Source organism: Mustela erminea, chromosome 12, assembly GCF_009829155.1.
Source record: "Mustela erminea isolate mMusErm1 chromosome 12, mMusErm1.Pri, whole genome shotgun sequence".
Taxonomy (NCBI): domain Eukaryota; kingdom Metazoa; phylum Chordata; class Mammalia; order Carnivora; family Mustelidae; genus Mustela; species Mustela erminea.
The window spans coordinates 7,655,467-7,677,764 of record NC_045625.1 but is presented as its reverse complement, the minus strand read 5'-3'; the positions used below and the strand labels follow the sequence as shown (position 1 = coordinate 7,677,764).

The window sequence follows — 22,298 nt, the reverse complement described above, 5'->3', positions numbered from 1 at the left end:
TCTGGGAGCTGAGTGGATGAAGAGGGCCAGAGGTATGGAGGGTAGTTCTCAACCATCTGTACACATGGTCATTCAGTCCCTCTGTTTTCAGTATTAGACTCAGGCTCTGAGCTGTGCCTTGTGTCTCACAGTCCCGGAACCCTGTACACTCTACACTCTCTGGAGAGGAAACGTTCAGTGTTCTGCCATGCTGGGAGAAGGACAGTCACCCAGTAATGGAAAGTGGTAGAACGGATCTAGGATATAACTGTTTCCCAAATACCTTTCTACCAACATGCCTTATACTCGCCACCCCCACACACATTCTTTTAAGTTCCAGAGGTACCTGGTGCTTCCAGTTCCTGAAACTGTGGAGGATTCTTTTATGTGCATTTGGTTGGTTTTCAGTGTTCTCTAGTGCTGGCTTAGGATTCCAGTTCGGATGGATTCAGCTTTCCTAGGCTTGCTAAGTCACTTATCACACATCTACTGTAGAAAATAAGACTTTATCATTTATAAGAACTGTATTCTAGGAAGGAAGGAGGGGAGTGGCCAGCAGCCAGAAGCTGGAGACCACCACACCCTAGATTCTGAATATAACAAAATGACGGGCTCTTTTGGCCACCCCCCGTCCACCCCTTTCTTGCTGAGAGGACAACAAACCAACTCTCAGTTGTAGTAAGCAGCAGCATCTTTTCTATGTGGTCTAGAAGACAGGCTTGAGGAAAGCACCCACCCTGCATATTCAGTGAAAGTTGGTGCCAACTCAGCTGCTTCTGGATGTTCAGTCTTTCTTCCTGGAGCTCCAGCTTCTTCCTGTGTTTGATCCTGGGCCCAAGCCCCTGGAGGATGTTTTCTTTTCCTGGTATATAATTGTAACCAGTTACATGGTTTTGGGAAAAGGAAGCAGCCCTCCTGGAATTAGACCTTTTTATGTGTTGGGGTCTGGGAGTGGTTATGGGAGAAGCATTTCCTTCTTCTGGAAGCTTCCCTGAGACTTTTGTCTCCCATCAGTTTGACACCTCTACAATAGTTGAATTGTTGGTTTCAGAAGGAGCTTGAGCTTGCGGCCTTGCCATGCTGTGTAAGATTAAGTATTTTTTAACATCTTAAACCTGACTATCCGAAGCAGGTTAAGTCTTAGAACAGATTGGGCTAGTGAGAATCTTGGCCTTGAAAACAAGATAATTCCTACCACCACTCTCACAGACAAGTCACTTATCGCTCTTGGATTTTTTTTTTTTTTTTTAAGATTTTATTTATCTGCTTGAGAGAGACATAGCGAGAGAGGGAACACAAGCAGGGGGAGTGGGAGAGGGAGAAGCAGGCTTCCTGCCAAACAGGAAGCTTGATGTAGGGCTCAATCCTAGGACCCTGGGATTATGACCTGAGCTGAAGGCAGATGCTTAACGACTGAGCCACCTAGGCGCCCCTGGATTCATTTTCTTTATAATGGACTGGATCAGGGTTTCTCAGCCTTAGCACTATTGACATTTTGGGCTATATGATCCTGTGCTTTGGAGGATGTTTGACAGCATCCCTGACCTCTCCCCACCGGATGCCCGTAGCATCCTCCAGTAATAGCAGTCAGAAATGTCTCCAGATGTTGCTGAATGTTTTGCCTGGGGGGTCATAATCACTCCCCCACTGAAAACCACAGGGCTGGATCTTTTGTCTGTTCTGGGTTTCTGGGATTGTATGAAACATCCCATTCTTTCTCCCTTTTTCCAAAGTGTATTTTCTCTAATTGTTAGTACTTAATGGGAGGAAAACTAAGTTTTCCCACCTAAGTCAGGAAATGTGATTTGAAGCCATTAAATCCTGCACCTACAAATTTAAGATACTGGCCACATCTTGTGTTCTTGCCAAGATCAAGCTAGACCTGTTCTAGGTCTTGCAATCAAGGAGTAATTACTGCAGGCCTCATAGTCTGTACTAGGAGGAGGACAACCTGGTTTGTTTGTGTGTGTGTGTGTGTGTGTGTGTGTGTGTGTGTGTGTGTGTGAGAGAGAGAGAGAGAGAGAGAGAAAAAGAGAAGATTTATTTATTTATTTATTTGATGGGGTGGGCAGGGAGGGGTAGAGGCAAAGAAACTTAAGCAGACTCCGCACTCAGTATAGAGCCTGACATAGGGCTCTGTCTCATGACCCTGAGATCAGGACTTGAGCCAAAACCAAGAGTCAGATGCTTAACTGACTGAGCCACCCAGGTGCCCTGAGGACAAGCTTTTTGCAGAAAAACAGACATAGGCCCGTCAGACCAAATAGGACATTAACAGATAAGGTCTGCTGTTGGGCAGTGTTTTTTTCTTGCTTGCTTGCTCTCTCTCTTTCTTTCTCCCTTTCTTTCTTTCCTTTCTTTCTCTCCCTCTCTCCCTCCCTTCCTTCCGTTCTCTGTCTTTTTCTTTCCTTCCTTCCTTTTTTTTCCTTTAGCCAATGCAAAATGCTTTCCAAATAACTGCATGGTAGTATCACTGTCTTGTATAAAAATGACCCTCATTCTTGAGTCCTTTTAAAAATGTCTTATTCAGCAATGCTTCAGAGGTAATAGTAGTGTTGTCTATCCTAGAATATTAATCTCCATTTCACCATTTTGTGTCTTGGTCTTTTTGTGCAAAACATTAATATAACTAAATAGTATTTACTGCAAGCCATTGATTTTAAGAAGATAGAAATTGTTTCAGTTTCCATTTTTATTTTTTTTTATTTTTTTTAAAATATTTTATTTATTTATTTGACAGAGAGAGAGAGATCACAAACAGGCAGAGAGACAGACAGAGAGAGAGATGAGGAGAAGCAGGCTCCCTGCTGAGCAGAGAGCCCCATGCGGGACTCGATCCCAGGTCCCTGGGATCATGACCTGAGCCGAAGGCAGAGGCTTAACCCACTGAGCCACCCAGGCGCCCCTCAGTTTCCATTTTTAATTGATTTTCCTATTTGTGTGTATTTGGTGATTTCACAGCTCCTTTAATCCAGGGGATATTACGTGGAAAGCAACCTTAGGAAGAAGAAAATAATTTCTTATTTATTTATTTATTTAACAGAGAGAGAGAGAGAGAGCAAGCATGAGCAGGCAGAGTAGGAGGCAGAGGGAGAGGCAGAAGCAAGGAGCCTGACATGGGGCTCAACCCCAGCACCCTAGCATCATGACCTGAGCCGAAGGCAGTTGCTTAACCAACTGAACCACCCAGGAGCCCCGAAAATAGCTTCTTTGGAGCTGAGGCGAGGTGACTGCGTCTGAAGTGCTACCGGGAGCTCCTATTTCTAATCTCGTTTTGTCCTCACTTTGAGATTTCCTTTCTACTAATCAAAATTCCAAGGTCTGCGAGGCTTTGCTTTAGAGACTGTCTAGCTCCTTAACCTTTTGGCTCTAAACCTTAGGAAGCAGAGTGGGGAAAATTAGATGGAAAATGAGACTCTCCTGTAAGAGAGACAGTGACTAGTCCTTCCTGTAACTCCATCTGGCATCTTTATGGGCCTGAGGTTAGGATTTGGTCTCCCGAATGTCAGGCATTTATTTATCCTGCTCTCCTTTCAGATGCTGGCAGCAGCCCAAGTGCTGGATGTCATAATGCTGGGCATCTGAGCCTTATGTAATCTGTGGGTGTGCGTACAAGGGCAACGTAATCAAATCATTGTTCACCAGTCTCTGAATGTTCTAGAGCTTGTGACCACTCCAACAATCGACCTCTCCTTTCCCTCCCACTCCCCACCTCCCGAAAGTAAACCTAAACGGGAACATGCACAGGTTAGGCAGTTACCATTGAATAGTTACAGGGAGTGGTACCTCGTCATTGCCCCATGGCTGACAATTTGTGACCTCTATTTTGGTCTCCCACTTTCACAAGGTACAGATCAGATACAAAATTATAGGAAATTGGGGCACCTGGGTGGCTCACTCGTTAAGCATCTGCCTTCGGCTCAGGTCATGATCCCGGGGTCCTGGGATCGAGCCCTACATCGGGCTCCCTGCTCGGTGGGAAAGCCTGCTTCTCCCTCTCCCACTCCCCCTGCTTGTGTTCCCTCTCTCTCTGTGTCTCTCTCTGTCAAATAAATAAATAAAATCTTTAAAAAAACCCCAAAATTATAGGAAATTATAATTTTAGGTAACTGATGTTTTACAGGAGTGAGCTGGGGGTACTTGTCTTTAGATGAAGACACTATGAAACAATTCCATAATAAACAAAATGGCATTTGTTTTTTGAGTTTGAAATTTTCATCTAAGATTCTCTGATGACTTTTTTTTTTTTTTAATATTTATTTGAGGGAGGTGGAGCATGTACATGTGAGCAGGGAGAGGAGCAGAGGGAGAGGGAGACACTCTAAGCAGACTCCATGCTGAGCGTAGAGCTGGATGCGGGGCTCAGTCTCCAGATTTTATCATGATCTGAGCAGAAACCAGGAGTCAGTCACCCAACCAACTGTACCACCCAGGTGCCCTTCTCTGGTGACTATATATATGTGTGTGTGTGTGTGTGTGTGTGTGTGTATAATTTTTTTTAAGATTGTATTTTTTTTATTTCAGAGAGAGAGAGCACACGTGTGCACACCCAAACAGGGGGAAGGGCAGCGGGAGAGGGAGAAGCAGACTTCTTGCTGAACAGGGAGTCCGATGCAGGGCTTAATCCCAGGACCCTGGGATCATGACCTGAGCCAAAGGCAGCCACTTAGCTAATGGAGCCAACCAGGGGCCCTTGATGACTTTTTAAAAACAGCCTTCTTGAGATATTATTCACACACCGAACCATTTGCCCATTTAAAGTGTACATTTCAGTGACTTTTAGTATATTCACAGAATCGTGCATCCGTTGTCATAGTCAAATTTAGGACATGACATTTTCATTACCCCCCAAAGGAGCTTCATACTCCCTTTACATCACTCCCAACTCTTCCATTCCCCTGCCCAAGGAAACTAATGACCAATCTACTTTCTATATCTATGGATTTGCCAATTGTGGACATTTTGTATGAATGGAATTCATTGGATTTGTGGTCCATTGTGATTGGCTTCTTTGACTTAGTATGTTTTGTTTGTTTTAAGATTTTATTTATTTATTTGACAGAGAGAGAGATCACAAGCAGGCAGGGAGGCAGTCAGAGAGAGGGAAGCAGGCTCTCCGTAGAGCAGAGAGCCTGATACTGGGCTCGATCCCAGGATCCTGGGATCATGACCTGAGCTGAAGGCAGAGGCTTTAACCCACTGAGCCACCCAGGTGCCCCCCGACTTAGCATGTTTTAAAGATTGATCCATGTTGTAGCAATTATCAGCACTTAAGTCCTTTTTATAGCTGAATATTCCATTGTCTGGATATGCCACATTTATCTATCTATTTATTCATTGGGTGATGGACATTTGGGTTGTTTCCACTTTTTAAAAATTTTTTTTAATTTTTAATTTTTTAATATTTAGAAAAATCTAATAAAAGAGAAATGCTAATCTTTATAAAACATATATTCTCCATAGGCTTCCTATGCTTCTGTGCATTTCATAGTGCAGGTGCTGGACACTTCTCCTGGCCTCAGTTTCCTTCTTCATTTTTTTTTTTAAGATTTTATTTAATTTATTTGGCAGAGAGAGAGACAATGAGAAAGGGGACACAAGCAGGGGGAGTGGGAGAGAGAGGAAGAAGCAGCCTTCCCACAGAGCAGGGAGCCCAATGTGGGGCTCGATCTCAGGACCCTAGAATCACAACCTGAGCTGAAGGCAGACGCTTAACGACTGAGCCACCCAGGTGCCTCCTCAGTTTCTTTCTTCGTAAAATGACAGTGGTTAGGGGCGCCTAGGGTAGCTCAGTCAGTGAAGCATCTGCCTTTGGCTTATGTCATAATCTTGGGGTCCTGGGATCAAGCCCCACATTAGGTTCCCTGCTTAGCGATAGCCTGCTTCTCCCTCTCCTCCCTACTTGTGCTCTTTCTTACTATCTCTGTCTCTCTCTCAAATAAATAAATAACATGTATTTTAAAAATAGAATAAAATGGGAATGATTATAATACTTAGTCTTGGGGGGGTCACAGTGAGCTTTAAATGAGGTGATTCATGTAAAATGTATAGTAACTTCAGTAAATGTTAGATGCTACTACTATTGTGGGCACTTTTTAAAAATTAAGACTGCATTATTGATTGAGGTTTTTCTTAGAAGGCTTTATTTTTACTTATTTGACAGACAGAGAGAGCACAAGCCCAAGCAGGGGGAGGGGTAGAGGGGAAGGGAGAAGCAGGCTCCCCACTGAGCAAGGAGCTTAAGTTAGTGCTTGATCCCAGGACCCTGGGATCATGACCCAAGCCAAAGGTAGACTCTTAGCCGACTGAGCCACCCAGGTGGCCCTGATGGAGCTTTTTCTTGAATATGAGCTTTTGAAAGTATTTTGGCTATTTTGTGATATCTCAGACACTGGTTAAAAATTAATAGTTGGGGCGCCTGGGTGGCTCAGTCGTTGGGCGTCTGCCTTCGGCTCAGGTCATGATCCCAGGGATCAAGCCCCACATCAGGCTCCCTGCTCAGCGGGAAGCCTGCTTCTCCCTTTCCCACTCCCCCTGCTTGTGTTCCTGCTCTAGCTGTCTCTCTCTGTCAAATAAAATCTAAAAAAAAAAAAAAAAAAAAAGACTATCGTATCATTAGCTCTTAATGCTGTCTCCCTGGTTTAACTCAAAAGTTGGGGAAAGTATGAAAACTCAAATAAATTATAAAAAATTTTTAAAAATTAGTAGAGAAATGCTAAGATAGCAGAAACTTTGAATTTGAGCATTTGTATCTGTACATTCACATAATACTCACACTCCTCACTTCATTTGAGTGAGGAGAGTTACAGGAGGACCATTTCTAGATCTTTCTGGCTTGCAAACTTGGAGCTAGCCAGAATAGCCATCGTTTACTTGTCATGTTCCTTAAGAATAGAGAGTTCTCTCTCCCTAGGAGTCACTGTGAAAATGTCCCTGAGACTTTTTTTTTTTTTTTTTTTTTCTGGTGTCATCTTTGAACTGGGAGTTCTGAATCTTAGGAGGTGTCAGGAGAGTGGTAGCCCTGGGAGGGGGTGTGTAGGTGGTTGCAGCGAGCTCCTGGGTAGAGTCACCTTACTCGGTCATGAGATACACTATGAACAGAACTGCTCATTTCACTCCCGGCAAGCCCTGCTCAGCAATGTCACTCAGGGATTCATTCATTCTATAGACATTTGTTAGATCATTATTTAATGCCAGATGCCAGAGACGGGGTGGCAGTTGAGGGCGCAGGGATGGGAGGGAGTTGTCATCTTTGAAGGTGAATGAATGAGGCTTAGTGTTCCGGGAGCAGAATACTATGTATGACTTGTGGAGTCCTCAGGAAGGAGTTACTGCTTTACTGAGCAGGTGAGACCCTGGGGCGACCTGTCGGAATGCATCCTCCACCATTTTTTTCTCACCGAACTTGCTGGGTCTCCCCACACTGCTTTCTCTTTATTCCTGGCCTTTACCCCTCTGGATCCTGCACCTGCTCTTCCTATGCCTAGAAAACCCTTCCCTTCAAAATGACACAGTGTTGGTCCTCCTGGTCACCTCCTCAGGGGACCTTCTTCCAAACCCCCATCTCATTCTTACTGATTAACCTTTTTAATTTCCTGTGAGCACATATCACTCTCTAGAGCTGCCTTATGTACTTCCTAGTGTCTGTTGGCTGTCTCTGCCCTCCAAGTAGGTGTAAGCAACCTAAGAGCAGATATCTTGTTTAGCTTGTTCCCTGTGGTCTTTGCAGTGTTGGGAAAGGTCTGACTTAGAGCAGGTGTTCCACAAGTCATCACTGTTGAATGGATGAAAGAATTTGTATTCAGAGAAACAAACTGGAAAACAGATGTCACAAACTCCATGGAGAGCAATAAGAAGCCAATTGGAAATCATTGGTTTCTTCCATCCTAGAGGTCAGATACCATTTGAAATAGAGGATGATGGTGATGGTGATAACCAGCATGGGTAAGTACTGAACTAAGTGCTTTACACACATGAACTCATGTAATCCCCACAATAACTCTATGGAGCATGTGTGGCCATTCCCATTTCACAGGTAGGAAGACTGACACAGATCGAATGACTTGCCCAAGGTCACAGCTGGTAAGTGGAGGATCTGGCTCCAAAACTCAATCACTTAGCTTTACTGTGTCAAGGTGATCATTGAAATGAAACAGAAAAGCACACCCTGCTTCAATTTCAGAGTCCAGTCCATGCCAGAGCCCATGTCATGGGAAGAACATTTGTATGGGGATCCAGAGACCCATTTCTGCTCACTGTGGAGTGACCATGTAGTGGCCTTGCCCACTCCAGATTGCTCTGTTTTGCAAGGAGTATCTCAGTCCCAAAATGAGACCTAGACTCTGATCTTAAGTGATCTCTAAGGTTCTTTCCAACATAAGGATTCTTAAGCACTAAAGGAGAATTATGAAAAATTCCTTCACCTCCCCAGGCCTCAACCAGGGAGCCACGAGTATATGTGCATACATTCTTATGTATACTTGTATATGCATAGAAAAGGATCTGTAAGTGTGCCCACTAGACTTATTCGTGGTTGTTTCCCCTCAAGAGTGGGAGTAAGGAGGAGAATTTCATTTTGTATTTATACATCTGTTTGAATTTTTCAACAAAAATGTGCTACTTCTGTATTACGAAGAACTATGTAAAGACAAAATGGTAAATGGTTTGTAGCTAGGTTACCAATAGTCTATGTATAAATAGGTATTTCTAAGGGAGGATCTTTTTTTTTTTTTAAACTTTGTGTTTATTTGAGAGAGAGAGAGATTGCGCGTGTGCAAGCACAAGCAGGGCGAAAGGCAGAAGGAGAGAGAAAGGAAGAAGCAGACCCTCCATTTAGCAGAGACCTAGATGCGGGGGGGCTCGATCCCAGGCTCCTGGGATCATGACCTGAACTGGAGGCAGCCGCTTAACCAACTGAGCCACCGAGTCGCCCCTCTGGGGAAGATCCTTGACAGGACTTAGAAGTCTTGTTTTCAAGTATTTGGACTATTTTCTCATGTGTTGTTTAGCCCTAAACTCATTCCACCTGGGAGGTGTCATTATTTAACAAGGAGACTCCAGCCCAGAACAAGACAACGAGACGTGTGGTTGTGGTCTTCAGGTATTTGAAGTGCTGCTGGGCAAAGAGGAATAGACTTCTTGTAGCTTGAGAGCAGAATCGCCAGCCGCCGGCAGAGTCGAGAGGGGTGAGATCCCAGCCCGGTACGCACTGGTAAGCAGCAGAGCTGTCTTCCTGGAGTCCGGTTCTGGTCACCCCATAGAAGTCCTGCTGGTTCTTTCATAAGGGTTTTAGTGGGATCCCCATGACTGCTGCAGGCAGGTACTCTCCATTCTCCTTACCAATTTTACACATCATCTTGTGTTCTTGTCTAAGCGAATTTGCAGAACGTTAAGTCATAGCAATTTAAAAATATAGTCCTGTGTGTCTGTGTTCAGCGCCCATTTGTGCTTTGGTTTTAATGCATCTCTTCCTAGACAAACAAAGGTCTCAGACAACATAGAAGGAATCTTCTGTTCAATTTTGTATCATTTAAGATTTATATTGTATACATTCACACATTCGTGCCATTACTTCAAAACGTATACACGTGTGTTGGGGGTCAGAGAAGCTTTGAAGTTTTGGGTGTAATACTACTGTGGAGATTGCTACCTAATATTTTTGTGATTATTTAAAAACTGTAGTTTGGGGCGCCTTGGTGGCTCAGTGGGTTAAGCCGCTGCCTTCGGCTCAGGTCATGATCTCAGGGTCCTGGGATTGAGTCCCGCATCGGGCTCTCTGCTCAGTGGGGAGCCTGCTTCCCTCTCTCTCTCTGCCTGCCTCTCCATCTACTTGTGATTTCTCTCTGTCAAATAAATAAATAAAATCTTTTAAAAAAACCCTGTAGTTTGAATATATATATATATATATATATATATATTTTTTTTTTTTTTTTTAGGATTATTTATTTATTTATTTGACAGAGAGTGAGAGAGAGATTGCAAGTAGGCAGAGAGGAAGGCGGGGTGGGGGGGAAGCAGGCTCCCCACTGAGCAGAGAGCCCAATGCGGGGCTGGAACCCGGGACCCTGAGATCATGACCCAAGCTGAAGGCAGAGGCTTAACCCACTGAGCCACTCAGGCACCCTGTATTTCTTCTTAATAGGTTTTCACGTTCTATTAAAAATCTTGATTGGTGGAAGTGATGTGTCATAATTTTCATAAGGAAGTAATTCCTTGTCTGTATGAATAACGTATTTTACAGTGACATTACAATAGGTTTCTCTGGTGGAATGCCAGACACTAAGCATTGTATCTCATTAATCTTTATAACAGGTCATAGGGGTATTATAATTTTAATTTTGCAAATAAGAAAACTAAAGCTTAAAACATTTTTAAAAAGATTTTATTTATTTATTTAAAAAAGAGCAGAAGCAGAGGCAGAAGCAGACTCCCCACTGAGCGGGGCTCGATCCCAGGACCCCAGGGATCATGACCTCAGCCGAAGGCAGATGCTTACCTGACTGAGCCACACAGATGCTCCAAGCTTGAAACATTTTAAACTTGCCCAAGTTCATAGTCAGCAAATGCCTAAACATGGATTTTCCCTGGTCTAACTTTAGTGCTTCCCGTGACACTTTTTTTTTTTTTTAAATCATGAGGGGTGGGGGTGACATTTCCTTGAGTAACTACCTTGTATTCAAGAGGGTGTCTTTTAGAAGAACTCCCCACTATTAAGCCAGAACAAATGTGGAAGTTCCCTGTACTTTGGATTGGTAAAGAGGAGGGCATTTGTGACTTGTGTTTAGACCCCCTTAGACTGTTTTGTAGAATGGAGACACCTCCTCCCATCTGACGGCATGGGACTCCGGTGCACCTGGTCGGGGCAGAGCACTAGCGTATTTGAATACCCTACTTAAGGGGGGATTTTAAGGACTTTGGTGATGCTCACATTTCCCCCAAGCTTCTAGCCCATCTAATATTAGTCATGCTATTTCAGATGTCTCGGTGTGCCAGGGGCTTAGGTGTCCTGACACACGTCACTGCATAAAGGCAGTCCTGGGTACAGAGGCTGTCAGGACAGTGCATCGCAAGGGGGGATGAGTTTGCACCTATCCCTAGAGCCTGTCCTTTAGGACTCGACTTGTGAAGTCGAGTGCATGTGAAGATGTCCTGGATAATCTTAGCTACCTGCTATTTTTCTCAGGGCGTGGGAGGGATTTGTTGAGTTTGGGAGTCACCCAGGACCTAGAGAATGTGGCTGAGAAGGAACCTTCTTGTTTAGCCCCTTCTCACGAGGGAATCCACCAGGGCTGTGGTCCTCACGATTATGGAGAACTTGAAGCTGCCCTCAAGTCTTCTGTTCCATCTGTATAGACTAGCCGGGCATTAGAGTGGACGTTGTGGCTGTTTATATACACAGTTTGGTGTGCAGAATAAGACTGCTGGTTGGACCAGCCTCAGAAGACTTTGTTTCTTTCCGCACAAAGAGGACTTACAAGAGAGAAGAAATGTGATTGCCGGGGATTATTTGTGGGGAAGTAGCCCAAGCTACTTGATTCTTAATGCTAAAATGGGCTCTAATCCTTGTTTCCTTTTTGGTATTGGATTAGAAAAATGTAGGGCAGCATTAGAATTGGCTGTTAACAATACCCACGACAAATATAGCTCCCAAGAATTTTGGAATGGAAGTACGTAGACAGGAAGGATTGGAGTCCACATTTTTACCTCTACCTGAGGTCACTCTTCTAAGCTCCAACGACGTGCTCTCCAACCCCCCTCAGATGTCTCTCAGCCATCTCAATCTTTAATTAAAAACACGCAGTGGGGCTCCTGGGTGGCTCAGTCATTAAGTGGCTGCCTTTGGCTCAGGTCATGATCCCAGGGTCCTGGGATGGAGTGGAGCCTCACTTCAGGCTCCCTGCTCAGCGGGGAGCCTGCTTCTCCCTCTCCCACTCCCCCTGCTTGTGTTCCCTCTCTCACTGTGTCTCTCTCTCTATCTATCAATTTCTTTGCTTGAGCCAAAAACCCAGGAGTTATCTATATCTCTTCCCCACCCCCAGGGCCCCTATCCAATTCAGTAGCTAGCCCTGTTGGTTTTTTTTTTTTTTTTTAATTTTTATTTCTTTTCAGCATAACAGTATTCATTGTTTTTGCACCACACCCAGTGCTCCATGTAATCTGTGCCCTCTCTAATACCCACCACCTGGTTCCCCCAACCTCCCACCCCCCACCCCTTCAAAACCCTCAAATTGATGGGGTGCCTGGGTGGCTCAGTGGTTAAAGCCTCTGCCTTCAGCTCAGGTCATGATCCCAGTGTCCTGGGATAGAGCCCCGCATGGGGCTCTCTGCTCAGCGGGGAGCCTGCTTCCTCCTTTCTCTCTCTGCCTGCCTCTCTGCCTGCTTGTGATCTCTGTCAAATAAATAAATAAAATCTTTAAAAAAAAAAAACCCCTCAGATTGAGCCCTGTTGGTTTTACTTCCAAAATATGTATCAAATCAATCCACTTCTCACCATGACCCTTACCACCAATTGTGCTGATTTTTTTTTCCTGATTGCAGAGGCCTCCTCGCTCTACGCCCTGCTTCTGTTCTCATCCCCTCCAATCTCCCCTCAGGTCATGTCCCTGCCTTCAGTGGCATTCCAGTGCCCTTTAGATAAAATCATACTCCCTATCAAGGCCCTAAATGACCTGGCCTCTAACCTCAGCTTATAATGATCTCCAGTTCCAAGACAATGCCCAGCTCTTTGTCCAGCCCAAGCCTTTGTGCCTCTCCTTCTTCTTTCCAGCCTTTGCATGGCTGGCATCTTCCTTATGCTGTTCACTTCCTCAGAGAAGCCTTAGCTGGTCCTCCCACGAAGGGAGCTGTCCACACCGTTTTTATTTCTGTCATAGCCTTTGTTTATTCACCTTGGAGAGCACTTATGAGAAGCTGAGACTGCCCTTGATTCAACCTCTGGTCCACCAGGCTCTCGGCTCTGTGGGAGCTGTACCACGTCTTCTGTGTTTCGTTCCTGGTGCCTGGTCCACTGACTGGTAAACCGTAGTTATGGAATGAGCGAGTGAATGAATGAATAGATTATGTTACTATATCATTATTTCTAATGAGTACGTGGTATTCCATTATATTAACATAACCTAATTGACTTAAGTACTACTCTATCGTTGGATGTATTTGTTCCTGATTTTTCACCACACTGAAATCTGGGAAATAATCTGAATGACTATTGGGGAAGTTGTTGACTAAACTAGGGTCTGGTATGCAGGCATTTAATATCAGGAAGCATTTTTATTCACATGAGGAAAATGAGCTTATTCATGAAAAAAAGCATCATACAAAATTATATATACAGCATGATCTTAACTACGTAGAGTTGCATGGAAAAAGCTAGCAGGAAATAAACTAAAACGTTAATTATGTATTTCAAGTTGGCAGGATTACAGGTGATCTTTCTTCTTGATTTTGTTTTTTAATATACACAAGTAGTACATGGTATTTTCTTGTTTATACTTCTTTCTATTTGCCATACTTACTGCAGTGTGTGGTTTTTTAATAATCAAGTAAAATGTTCTTAAAGTTTTTTTTTTAAGATTTTATTTATTTATTTGACAGAGAGTGCCCAAGCAGAGGGTGGTGGCAGGGAGTGCGGGCAGACGGAGAGGGAGAACCAGGCTCAGCAGGAAGCCTGACACAGGACTCAGTCCCAGGACCCTGGGATCCTGACCTGAGCTGAAGGCAGACGCTTAACCTTCTGAGCCACCCAGGCACCCTGAGTTCTTAAAGATTTTAAGAAACTTTCATGACGTGTCAGATTATTGAACATGATCAAAAGCAGAATTCAGAAACATGCCCTAGAGAATGACCTAAATGTTTGAAACACACTTGCTGATGGCATCTGCTTACCTTTGAGTCCTTCTAGGCCTTTATAGTACCTGGATTTAGGAAGAGTGGTGAAAGTTTTATTTCCTGTGAAGACTTCATGGCTGGGTAGACCTGTGTGTGGTATGGAATTTCTAGGAACTGTGGCTTAACAAAATGGTGATTTTGGTTGCGCTCAGGGTTAGAAAGACATCACAACTGCCCTTCCCATCTGTTTTTGGAGCTTGAGGGGGTTCGTGTGGCCTGAGGTATTGTCATAGTCTCTCAGCCATTTAATTTAAGACAGTGGTTCTCAAAAATCTGAGATCCCATGGAGAGTCCATAAGCAAAACTGTCTTTATAATGGGACTAACATGTTATTTGCCTTCTTCACTTTTATTCTCTTACAAGTGCACAGTAGAGTTTTCTAGATGCTATATGATTCATAACAGATTGCAGAAGCAGATAGGAGAACCCAGCTGTCTTTTATGAAGCCAAAGATAGTTGTAGAAATGTTCTTTTTTAAAGCCAGTACTCTCACTAGAAAATTGTTTTATTGTAGAAAATATAATTACATTTAATTAAAATGATATTTATGTTAACATATAATGGGGTATTTATTTATTTAGTTAGTTAGTTCTATGGCCAATGTAAGGCTTGACTCATGACCCAGAGATCAAGAGTCAGCATGTTCTACCATCTGAGCTAGCCAGGTTCTCCTCTTTTTTCTTGTTTTTTTTTTTTTTTTCCCCACCTTTTTTTTTTTTTTTTTTTTTAAAGGCTCAAGGCTTAAGATCTGAGCTGAGATCAAAAGTCAGATGCTGGGGCACCTGGGTGGCTCAGTGGGTTAAAGCCTCTGCTTTCAGCTTGGGTCCTGATCTGTCCTGGGATCGAGCCCCGCATCGGGCTCTCTGCTCAGCAGGAGGCCTGCTTCTCTTCCTCTCTCTCTCTGCCTACTTGTGATCTCTGTCAGATAAATAAATAAAATCTTAAAAAAAAAAAGTCAGATGCTTAACCAACTGAACCATCCAGAAACCGTTCTTCTTGTTATTTTAAGTGAATTAATGATTACTTTTAAAATTTCTGTTTAATTTTTTAAAGATTTTTTTAAAAAAGATTTATTTATTTTAGAGACAGAGAGAGCATGAGCAGGGAGAGAGGCAGAGGGAGAGAGAGAGAAGCAGACTCCCCAGTGAGTGGAGAGGCTGACATGGGGCTTGATCCTAGGACCCTAAGATCTTGACCTGAGCTGAAATCATGAGTCAGATGCTTAACCAACTGAGCCACCCAGGTGCCCTTAAGATTTTATTTTTAAGTAAATTCTATACCCAATGTGGGGCTTGAACTCCCAACTCTAAGATCAAGAGCTACATACTCCACTGACTGAGCCAGCCAAGAGCCTCTCTCAATTTCATTTCTAATATGGTAAATATCAATAGATATTTACCCACTTAACAAATATTCTTTGGAGTGTTCAATTTTTTTTTAAAGATTTTATTTATTTATTTGACAGAGAGATCACAAGTAGGCAGAGAGGCAGGCAGAGGTTGGGGGGAAGCAGGTTCCCTGCTGAGCGGAGAGCCTGATGAGGGGCTCCATCCCAGGACCCTGAGATCAGGACCTGAACCGAAGGCAGAAGCTTAACCCACTGAGCCACCCAGGCGCCCTTGGAGTCTTCAATTTTTAAAAGTGTAAAGAAGTCCCGAGACCAGAAAGTTTAAGAATCACAAAATTAAAGAACAGGAAGAGGGACACCTGGCTAGCTCAGTCTGTAGAGCATGTGATTCTTTATCTTAAGGTCACAAGTTCAAGCCCCACGTTGGGCCTTGAACTTACTTAAAAAAAATATATATATATATACATATATAATTATATATATATATATTTTTTTTTCAAAAGAATAAAGGAAAAAGAAAAGTTTGTGGTAATTTGATTATGGCTCAGTAAGCAGATTGGTTGAATTGCATGATAGAGAAAACAAAGCCTGTGGGGGTAAATGACCTAGTCTAAGATAATAAGCAGATGTTGAAAGTCATTAACACTGAATTAAATTTTCCTCCCTCCCTCCCTCTTTTCCTCCCTACTTTTCTCCTTTCCTTCTTTCCTTCCCTTATCCCTTCCTTCCTTTTTTTCTCTCCTTTTTTAGAGATCATGCACGATGTGATAAAGAAGGTAAAGAAGAAGGGGGAGTGGAAGGTAAGTAGAAGAGCACAGTTAGTGGTCTGAACAGGTGAGTTCCTGTGGGAAACATAACGATGGTGGAAACATAAGAAAATAGAGTTAGAAGAAGGGTGTGTAATAGGAAATCAAGACTATTGCTGTATCCAGAGAGTACAAAAAGAGGTAATCCTTCTGCCTTATTTTAGGCAGTCTTGGTTAAGAAATCTCTTGGTCATAAAGCTTCTCTTAAAGAGCAGTTGGTGGGACACTTTAGCAGTGGAACTCTTTTATTCCAACAAAATATTGCCCGGAAGCTCTTCTATGAAGCAGAAGAAGGTGAAATCATTCTGCTTGCTACGAGAGTAGAAAGTCCCTCTGGTGCCCCGAAAGCATCTCTAGGAAGCCCATACAACAGTGTGGAAAGCCCTCATCGTGTCCAGCCCCATTTATCTGTGAATATATATGACAAAAGAAGGAAGATTGTTTATTCGTAGAACATTGGGAGCAATGCTGGACGCAAGCCCTCAAGCCAATCAGATTGATTCTGTCCTCGTTTATCAGAATGGGCGCTTCAGGTGGGAAAGCGTGCTGTCCTCCATTCAGAAAGTCACTTGGTTGTCTGGGGCAGGCATTACACCGGCTTGGAGAACACGCTGTTTTACTTGAACTTTCCCATGTGTTATTGGAGGGTTTATACCAATCATTCATGCCCCTAAGTTGTCCCACAGTCAAGAACCCACATATTTTCAAGTTCACTTGGTCCAGGAACAGCAGAGCTGTGTGGTACAGGATTTTGGTCTCCGCCTCAGCCTTGGAGCTGTTTGAGCCAGCATGTCCATATCCTCATCTTTATCCATGTCCTCCTCTTTCTCTTCCCACGAGTAATAGACTTAGGGATTTGCGAATTTTATTTTTCAACAGAAACTTTTTTTTTTTTTAAGATTTTATTTATTTATTTGACAGAGAGAAGGAGAGAACACAAGCAGGGAGCAGGGGGGTGGGTGGGGCGGGCAGGCAGAGGGAGAGGGAGAAGCAGGCTCCCCAAGGGGCAGGGAGCCTGATGTGGGGCTCGATCCTAGGACCCTGGGATCATGACCTAACAAAGGCAGTTGCTTAACTGTTTATTAACTATTAACATTAACTGTTAATGACTTTTAAGGCAGGGAGCCACCCAGGCACCCTGGGTTGTGAGGAAATTGCCTCTTAGCATGAGAACTAGTTGGCTTTTAGAGCTTTCTGGTCACCATTGTGTCTAGCTCCTGTTAACCGGTTTATGTCATTAGAGAGAAGAAGAAGGGGCACCTGGGTGGCTCAGTGGGTTAAGCCTCTGCCTTCAGCTCGGGTCATGATCCCAGAGTCCTGGGATCGAGCCCCACATGGGGCTCTCCGCTCGGCAGGGAGCCTGCTTCCTCTCTCTCTCTCTGCCTGCTTCTCTGCCTACTTGTGATCTCTGTCTGTCAAATAAATAAATAAAATCTTTAAAAATAAAAAAATAAAGAGGAAGGGATGTAGCCTTGTTTTAGCTAATGACTTCTTCTCTACACTGTGGGCTGAACAGAGATAGGAGTGGTTAGCTGGAGAATTGCAGGTCTGAAGCTTTCAGACCAGGATTGGTGTATTCTTGTTTTTCCCGTCTGGACTGAAGTAGAGTAGCTCCCGGACAGCTCAAGTGCTGGTACATCCTCATGGTGTAGGCAACAAAGTACTCATCTTGCACGCTGTATGTGTGGCACGAGTGTTCATTCTCCTTGATTAAAAAAAAAAAAAAAAGAAAAAAAGCTGCTGCTCTGAAAATATCATCTTCGGTATGGTTTTTCTCTGAGTGTGGGCGCTGTAGATGACTTTTTCCTTTTTCTATTTTCTTTTTCTTTTTTCTTCTTCTTTTTTTTTTTTTTTTGAGTAGTCATTTTCTTTATCACGGAAAAACTTTAATTTTTTTAAGCATATACAATTAAGTCAGCGAGAACAAACTCCTAGTCCTAGAAGGTGAGGTTTGCGTGTAGCATGGGAGAGAAAAGCTAGCATGTATGTTAGCAAACGTCTGCCCCATAGAAAGTATTTGTAACTTAATATTCTATTTTTCCGGGGCACTTTTTGAAGTCTGACATAGTAGCCTGATGAGAGAATCACAGCCAGTCCCACGCAGGCCGTAAGCTGTTCTTTTTGCTTCTAGGTGCTGGTGGTCGATCAGCTGAGCATGAGGATGTTGTCCTCCTGCTGTAAGATGACGGACATCATGACCGAGGGGATAACAAGTGAGCGCAGATCTCTCGCTGCCTTTGAGTGAAACCCAGGCCTCCTCTTTGGCAACCGTTCCCCCTCCCTATTTGTTATTATGTCACTTGACTTCACATTTTTCCAATGACCCAGGTGGTACGGCTGTTAAGTCCTTGAGAGGCCTTCTTGTTTATCACTAAATCTGTAGCACCCAGTGCAGTACTAGACGATCATTAAATATCTGTAATATTTAATATTACTTTAATACATTTTATATTACCTTAAATATCTAGTAATAAAGGTGTGAAAAGGAAGGTTAAATCAAGGGAAAGAAGGCAGGCCACCAAAAGAAACAGTGCACAAAAGACCTGAATGCCCACTTCACAAAGAAGAGATCCAAATAGCCAAGAAATCCATCAAACATTGGCCACATACATTAGTTGGTTAAAACCAGAATGAGATCTTGCTATACACTCATCAGATTGGAGTATTTAAATTCTGTTAATGCCAAGTGACAGATAGGATGTAGAAAAATGGGAACTCCTGTATGACAGAGTGGCCATTCGTATAGTTACTTTGAAAAACACAGGCAGTGTCTGGTAGAGTTGAAGGTGTGTGTGTCCTGCAAGCCAGGCAGTTCGACGTGTTTCCTAAACAAATTTTGGCATGTGTGCAGGGCTGTTCACACAGGATTGTACATAGTAACCCCAAATTAGAAACAACCAAAACATGTAAATCATGGTATACCATGGTATAGTCACATAGCAGAATACTACGGACGATGAAAATGAAGGAACACATGGGTAGACCTGATGCCCATAATGCTGAGCCAAAGAAACAAGATACAAAAGATACTTACAGTGTGCTTTCATTTATATGAAGTTCCAAACTAGGCAGAACTAAGCTGTGCTGTTGTGAAATGCAGGTGTACACAGTAAAACCATGAAGAGCAGTGATCACATTCCAGTCGGGCTGGGGGTTCTCTCTGGAGGGTGGGGGGCGGGGTAGGGTATGGCAAGTTTCCTGACTGGGGAAGCACTTATGCAGGTGTTTACTTTGCAATTATTTGCATGTTTATGTGTTATTCACTCTTCAGACTGTCTGTTATAATTTCAAAATCATAGGCTTTTCAAAAAATTTAAGTCAGCTGCTCAAGGTCACTGGCCAGTAGCTCACACCTGAGACTAGGACTCAGCCCTCTGGCTCCTGTCCTTGAGCTCTACTCACATTTGTGTGTAGCTCTTGTGTTACTCAGTGTCTCCTTTCAAGAGGGGTCCTGTATTTTAATCTTTGAAATAGCATTCTCTTCTGAGCTGTCTCGGAGGACTGAAAAACAATACCTTCGAGTTATTGTTTCAAACAAGGAAGTTAACCTTTGTTGTTCCTCTGAAGAAAATGTTGGGTGGAACACACCTGTTGCAATTTACTTCCTGTTGCAATTTTTCCCCCTGGAGACTTCTTATGAAGACTTATGCAAGTCTTATGGGGCTTGCGGACGCTTGATGGTCTTTGTCAAAATGACAACAAACCGCGGTTATGGGAGGAAGAGCTAGGAGGGTTGAGATTTCAATAAGCTTAGTGAATTTTATTCAAAGGTTTGTCCTTTATTCTAAGCTTATGTGTTTCCTATTATTTGGTGTTAAAATGTTTTGAAATTGTGAAATTATGGTGACAATATATCATGGATTTTCTTATTGATTAAATTCTAAGTGCATATATATGTATGAATATCTATGTAATGACTTTGGGGGGTATAATCACACCTTGGATATGAGTCCTTCATGTTTATTTATTTATTTTTAAAGATTTTATTTACTTGACAGAGAGAGAGAGAGCAAGCACAAGCAGAGGGAGTGGGAGAGGGAGAAGCAGGCTCCCCACTCAGCATGGAGCCCGATGTGGGGCTTAATCCCAGGACCTTGGCACCATGACCTGAACCGAAGGCAGATGCCCAACCAACTAAGCCACCCAGGCGCCCTAAGTCCTTCACTTTTTTTTTTTAATTCTTTTTTTTTTTTTTTTAAGATTTTATTTATTTATTTGACAGAGATCACAATTAGGCAGAGAGAGGAGGAAACAGGTTCCCTGCCAAGCAGAGAGCTCAATGAGGGACTCGATCCCAGGACGCTGGGATCATGACCTGAGCCGAAGGCAGCCGCTTAACCAACTGAGCCACCTAGGCGTCCCAAGTCCTTCATTTTTAAAAACACTTTTCCAAATCCAGTGTATCTATCACCAGAAACCTAGTCCTATAAATGAGAGTACGTAATTTTTACTGTGACTTCTTGTCATTCAGTGATCGAAAACTGGGCTTGCCCCTGTTTTGAGCTTAAAAGTTATTTTTTTCATTGTATTTTTTAAAAGATTTTATTTATTTTTTTATTTATTTGACAGAGAGAGACACAGTGAGAGAGGTAATACAAGCAGGGGGAGTGGGAGAGGAAGAAGACTCCCTGCTGAGCAGAGAGCCCGATGTGGGGCTCGATGCCAGAACCCTGGAATCATGACCTGAGCCAAAGGCAGAAGCTTAACAACTGAGCTACCCAGGCACCCCTTCACTGTATTTTTTTTTAAAGATTCATTTATTTATTTATTTGAGAGAGAGAAAGAGAGAGAGGGCCAGGGGAGAGGCAGAGGGAGAGGGGAGAGGCAATCCAAGACTCCCGGTTGAGTGAGAAGCCCAATGTGGGAATCCATCCCTGGCCCCTGAGATCACACCTGAGCCAAAATAGTCACTGAACCGACTGAACCACCCACTCACCTCTTCACTGAATTTTTAAAGCAATGTTTTTCCTCTCTCAAAGCATAAAATGTACAAAAGTTAAGGCAGGGGATAGAGCCAAATGGAGCTTCTAATGAAGAGCTTCTAATGAAGAAGCAGCAGCGTCGTCGTGGCCCACTCCTTTCTCCCTCAGGCTCTCCTCTATCTTCTGGTTATCCTCTCGCTATTGCTGGATGGATACTTAGACTATTGTCTTTGGATTCATCCATGGTAGATGTTATCTTTTAGCTCCCTGTGGTAGAAGAGGGTTCAGCTGCCCCTGCTGCACACAGTCTTTTCCCTGCTCCCAAAGGTGGGTTTGATAGAAGGTCTTTGCTTGACAAAAGTGAGACGTTAGCAATCCTGTGTGGGACCCCCAAAACATTTTGGGGGACATATTGTTCGCATAATAAATTTAGAAATCTACAACTACTGGTAAAGTAGATGGTTGAAGGATTTTGGTATTTGAACATTATTTGGGGGTAAAAAGTCTTTGTAAATGTTACAAGGTATCATCCTAAAGTGATACTTTTATTTACTTAAATCCTCTGCATGGGAAGAATGGCAGGGGCGGTGTGATTCTCCTCTTCTCCCTGTACCAGAGAACAGTACAGCATAGACAGCACATCCTAAGCTTTGTCAGGTGGCTGGTAAGATGAGGATTATCCCAGAAGCTCTTCTTTACCGGGGAAGTAGCTGACATAACTTTAAAGGAAACCAGCAAACCAAATGCTTGTGGTTTAACAAAAGATAATGTTTATCTTTGAACTATTGGGAAGGAGGACTATTAGATAAGAGGGCGTGTTTGAAATATCTTCATGTTATACAGAAGAAAATGATAAAAACTAATTGTTGATAAACAAACTCAACCTGGAAATGCTAAAGGAATTGGGATTATTTAGGACAGAGGAGGAAAAGAACCAAGGAAAGGGTAAGAGACTGTTGGGGACAGACTTCCATTTTAACCAACAGAGATCAAGGAGTTCACTTACACTGAAATGGGAAATATTGAGTGTGATAAAATTTCAGGTTTCCTAACCTCTTGAGCACTGTGAGGCAGTGGAATGTGGTAACTCCAAGGAAGGGGCAAGTGATTCCCACCCCACGACCGACCGAGATTTTCACCTGCCGCAGCCTGAAGGTGGCCTGTCTAGATTGTTTCTAGTTCTGTGATCACTGGTTCTGTTTCCTTACTGACTGTGAGCTGCTGTCTGTTGTCTAGTTGTGGAGGACATCAACAAGCGCAGAGAGCCGCTCCCCAGCCTGGAGGCCGTGTATCTCATCACTCCGTCTGAGAAGGCAAGTCCCGCCCCCAGGAGTGCTTTGGCTAAGGTTGCACGTGCTG

The 22,298-nt window shown here is 43.3% G+C and overlaps 1 protein-coding gene across 3 annotated transcripts in view; it reads left to right on the top strand.

Annotated features, from left to right (window-relative positions):
• The window catches only part of STXBP1 (syntaxin binding protein 1), a 73,035-nt gene that overhangs the window by 20,136 nt on the left and 30,601 nt on the right, over positions 1-22,298 (top strand). For all 3 annotated transcript variants that reach the window (XM_032306936.1, XM_032306935.1, XM_032306934.1), the window contains exons 2-4: positions 15,962-16,011; positions 18,149-18,230; positions 22,176-22,252. In XM_032306936.1, the coding sequence (XP_032162827.1) occupies positions 15,962-16,011; positions 18,149-18,230; positions 22,176-22,252 (209 nt within the window). The remainder of the gene's footprint in view (positions 1-15,961; positions 16,012-18,148; positions 18,231-22,175; positions 22,253-22,298) is intronic.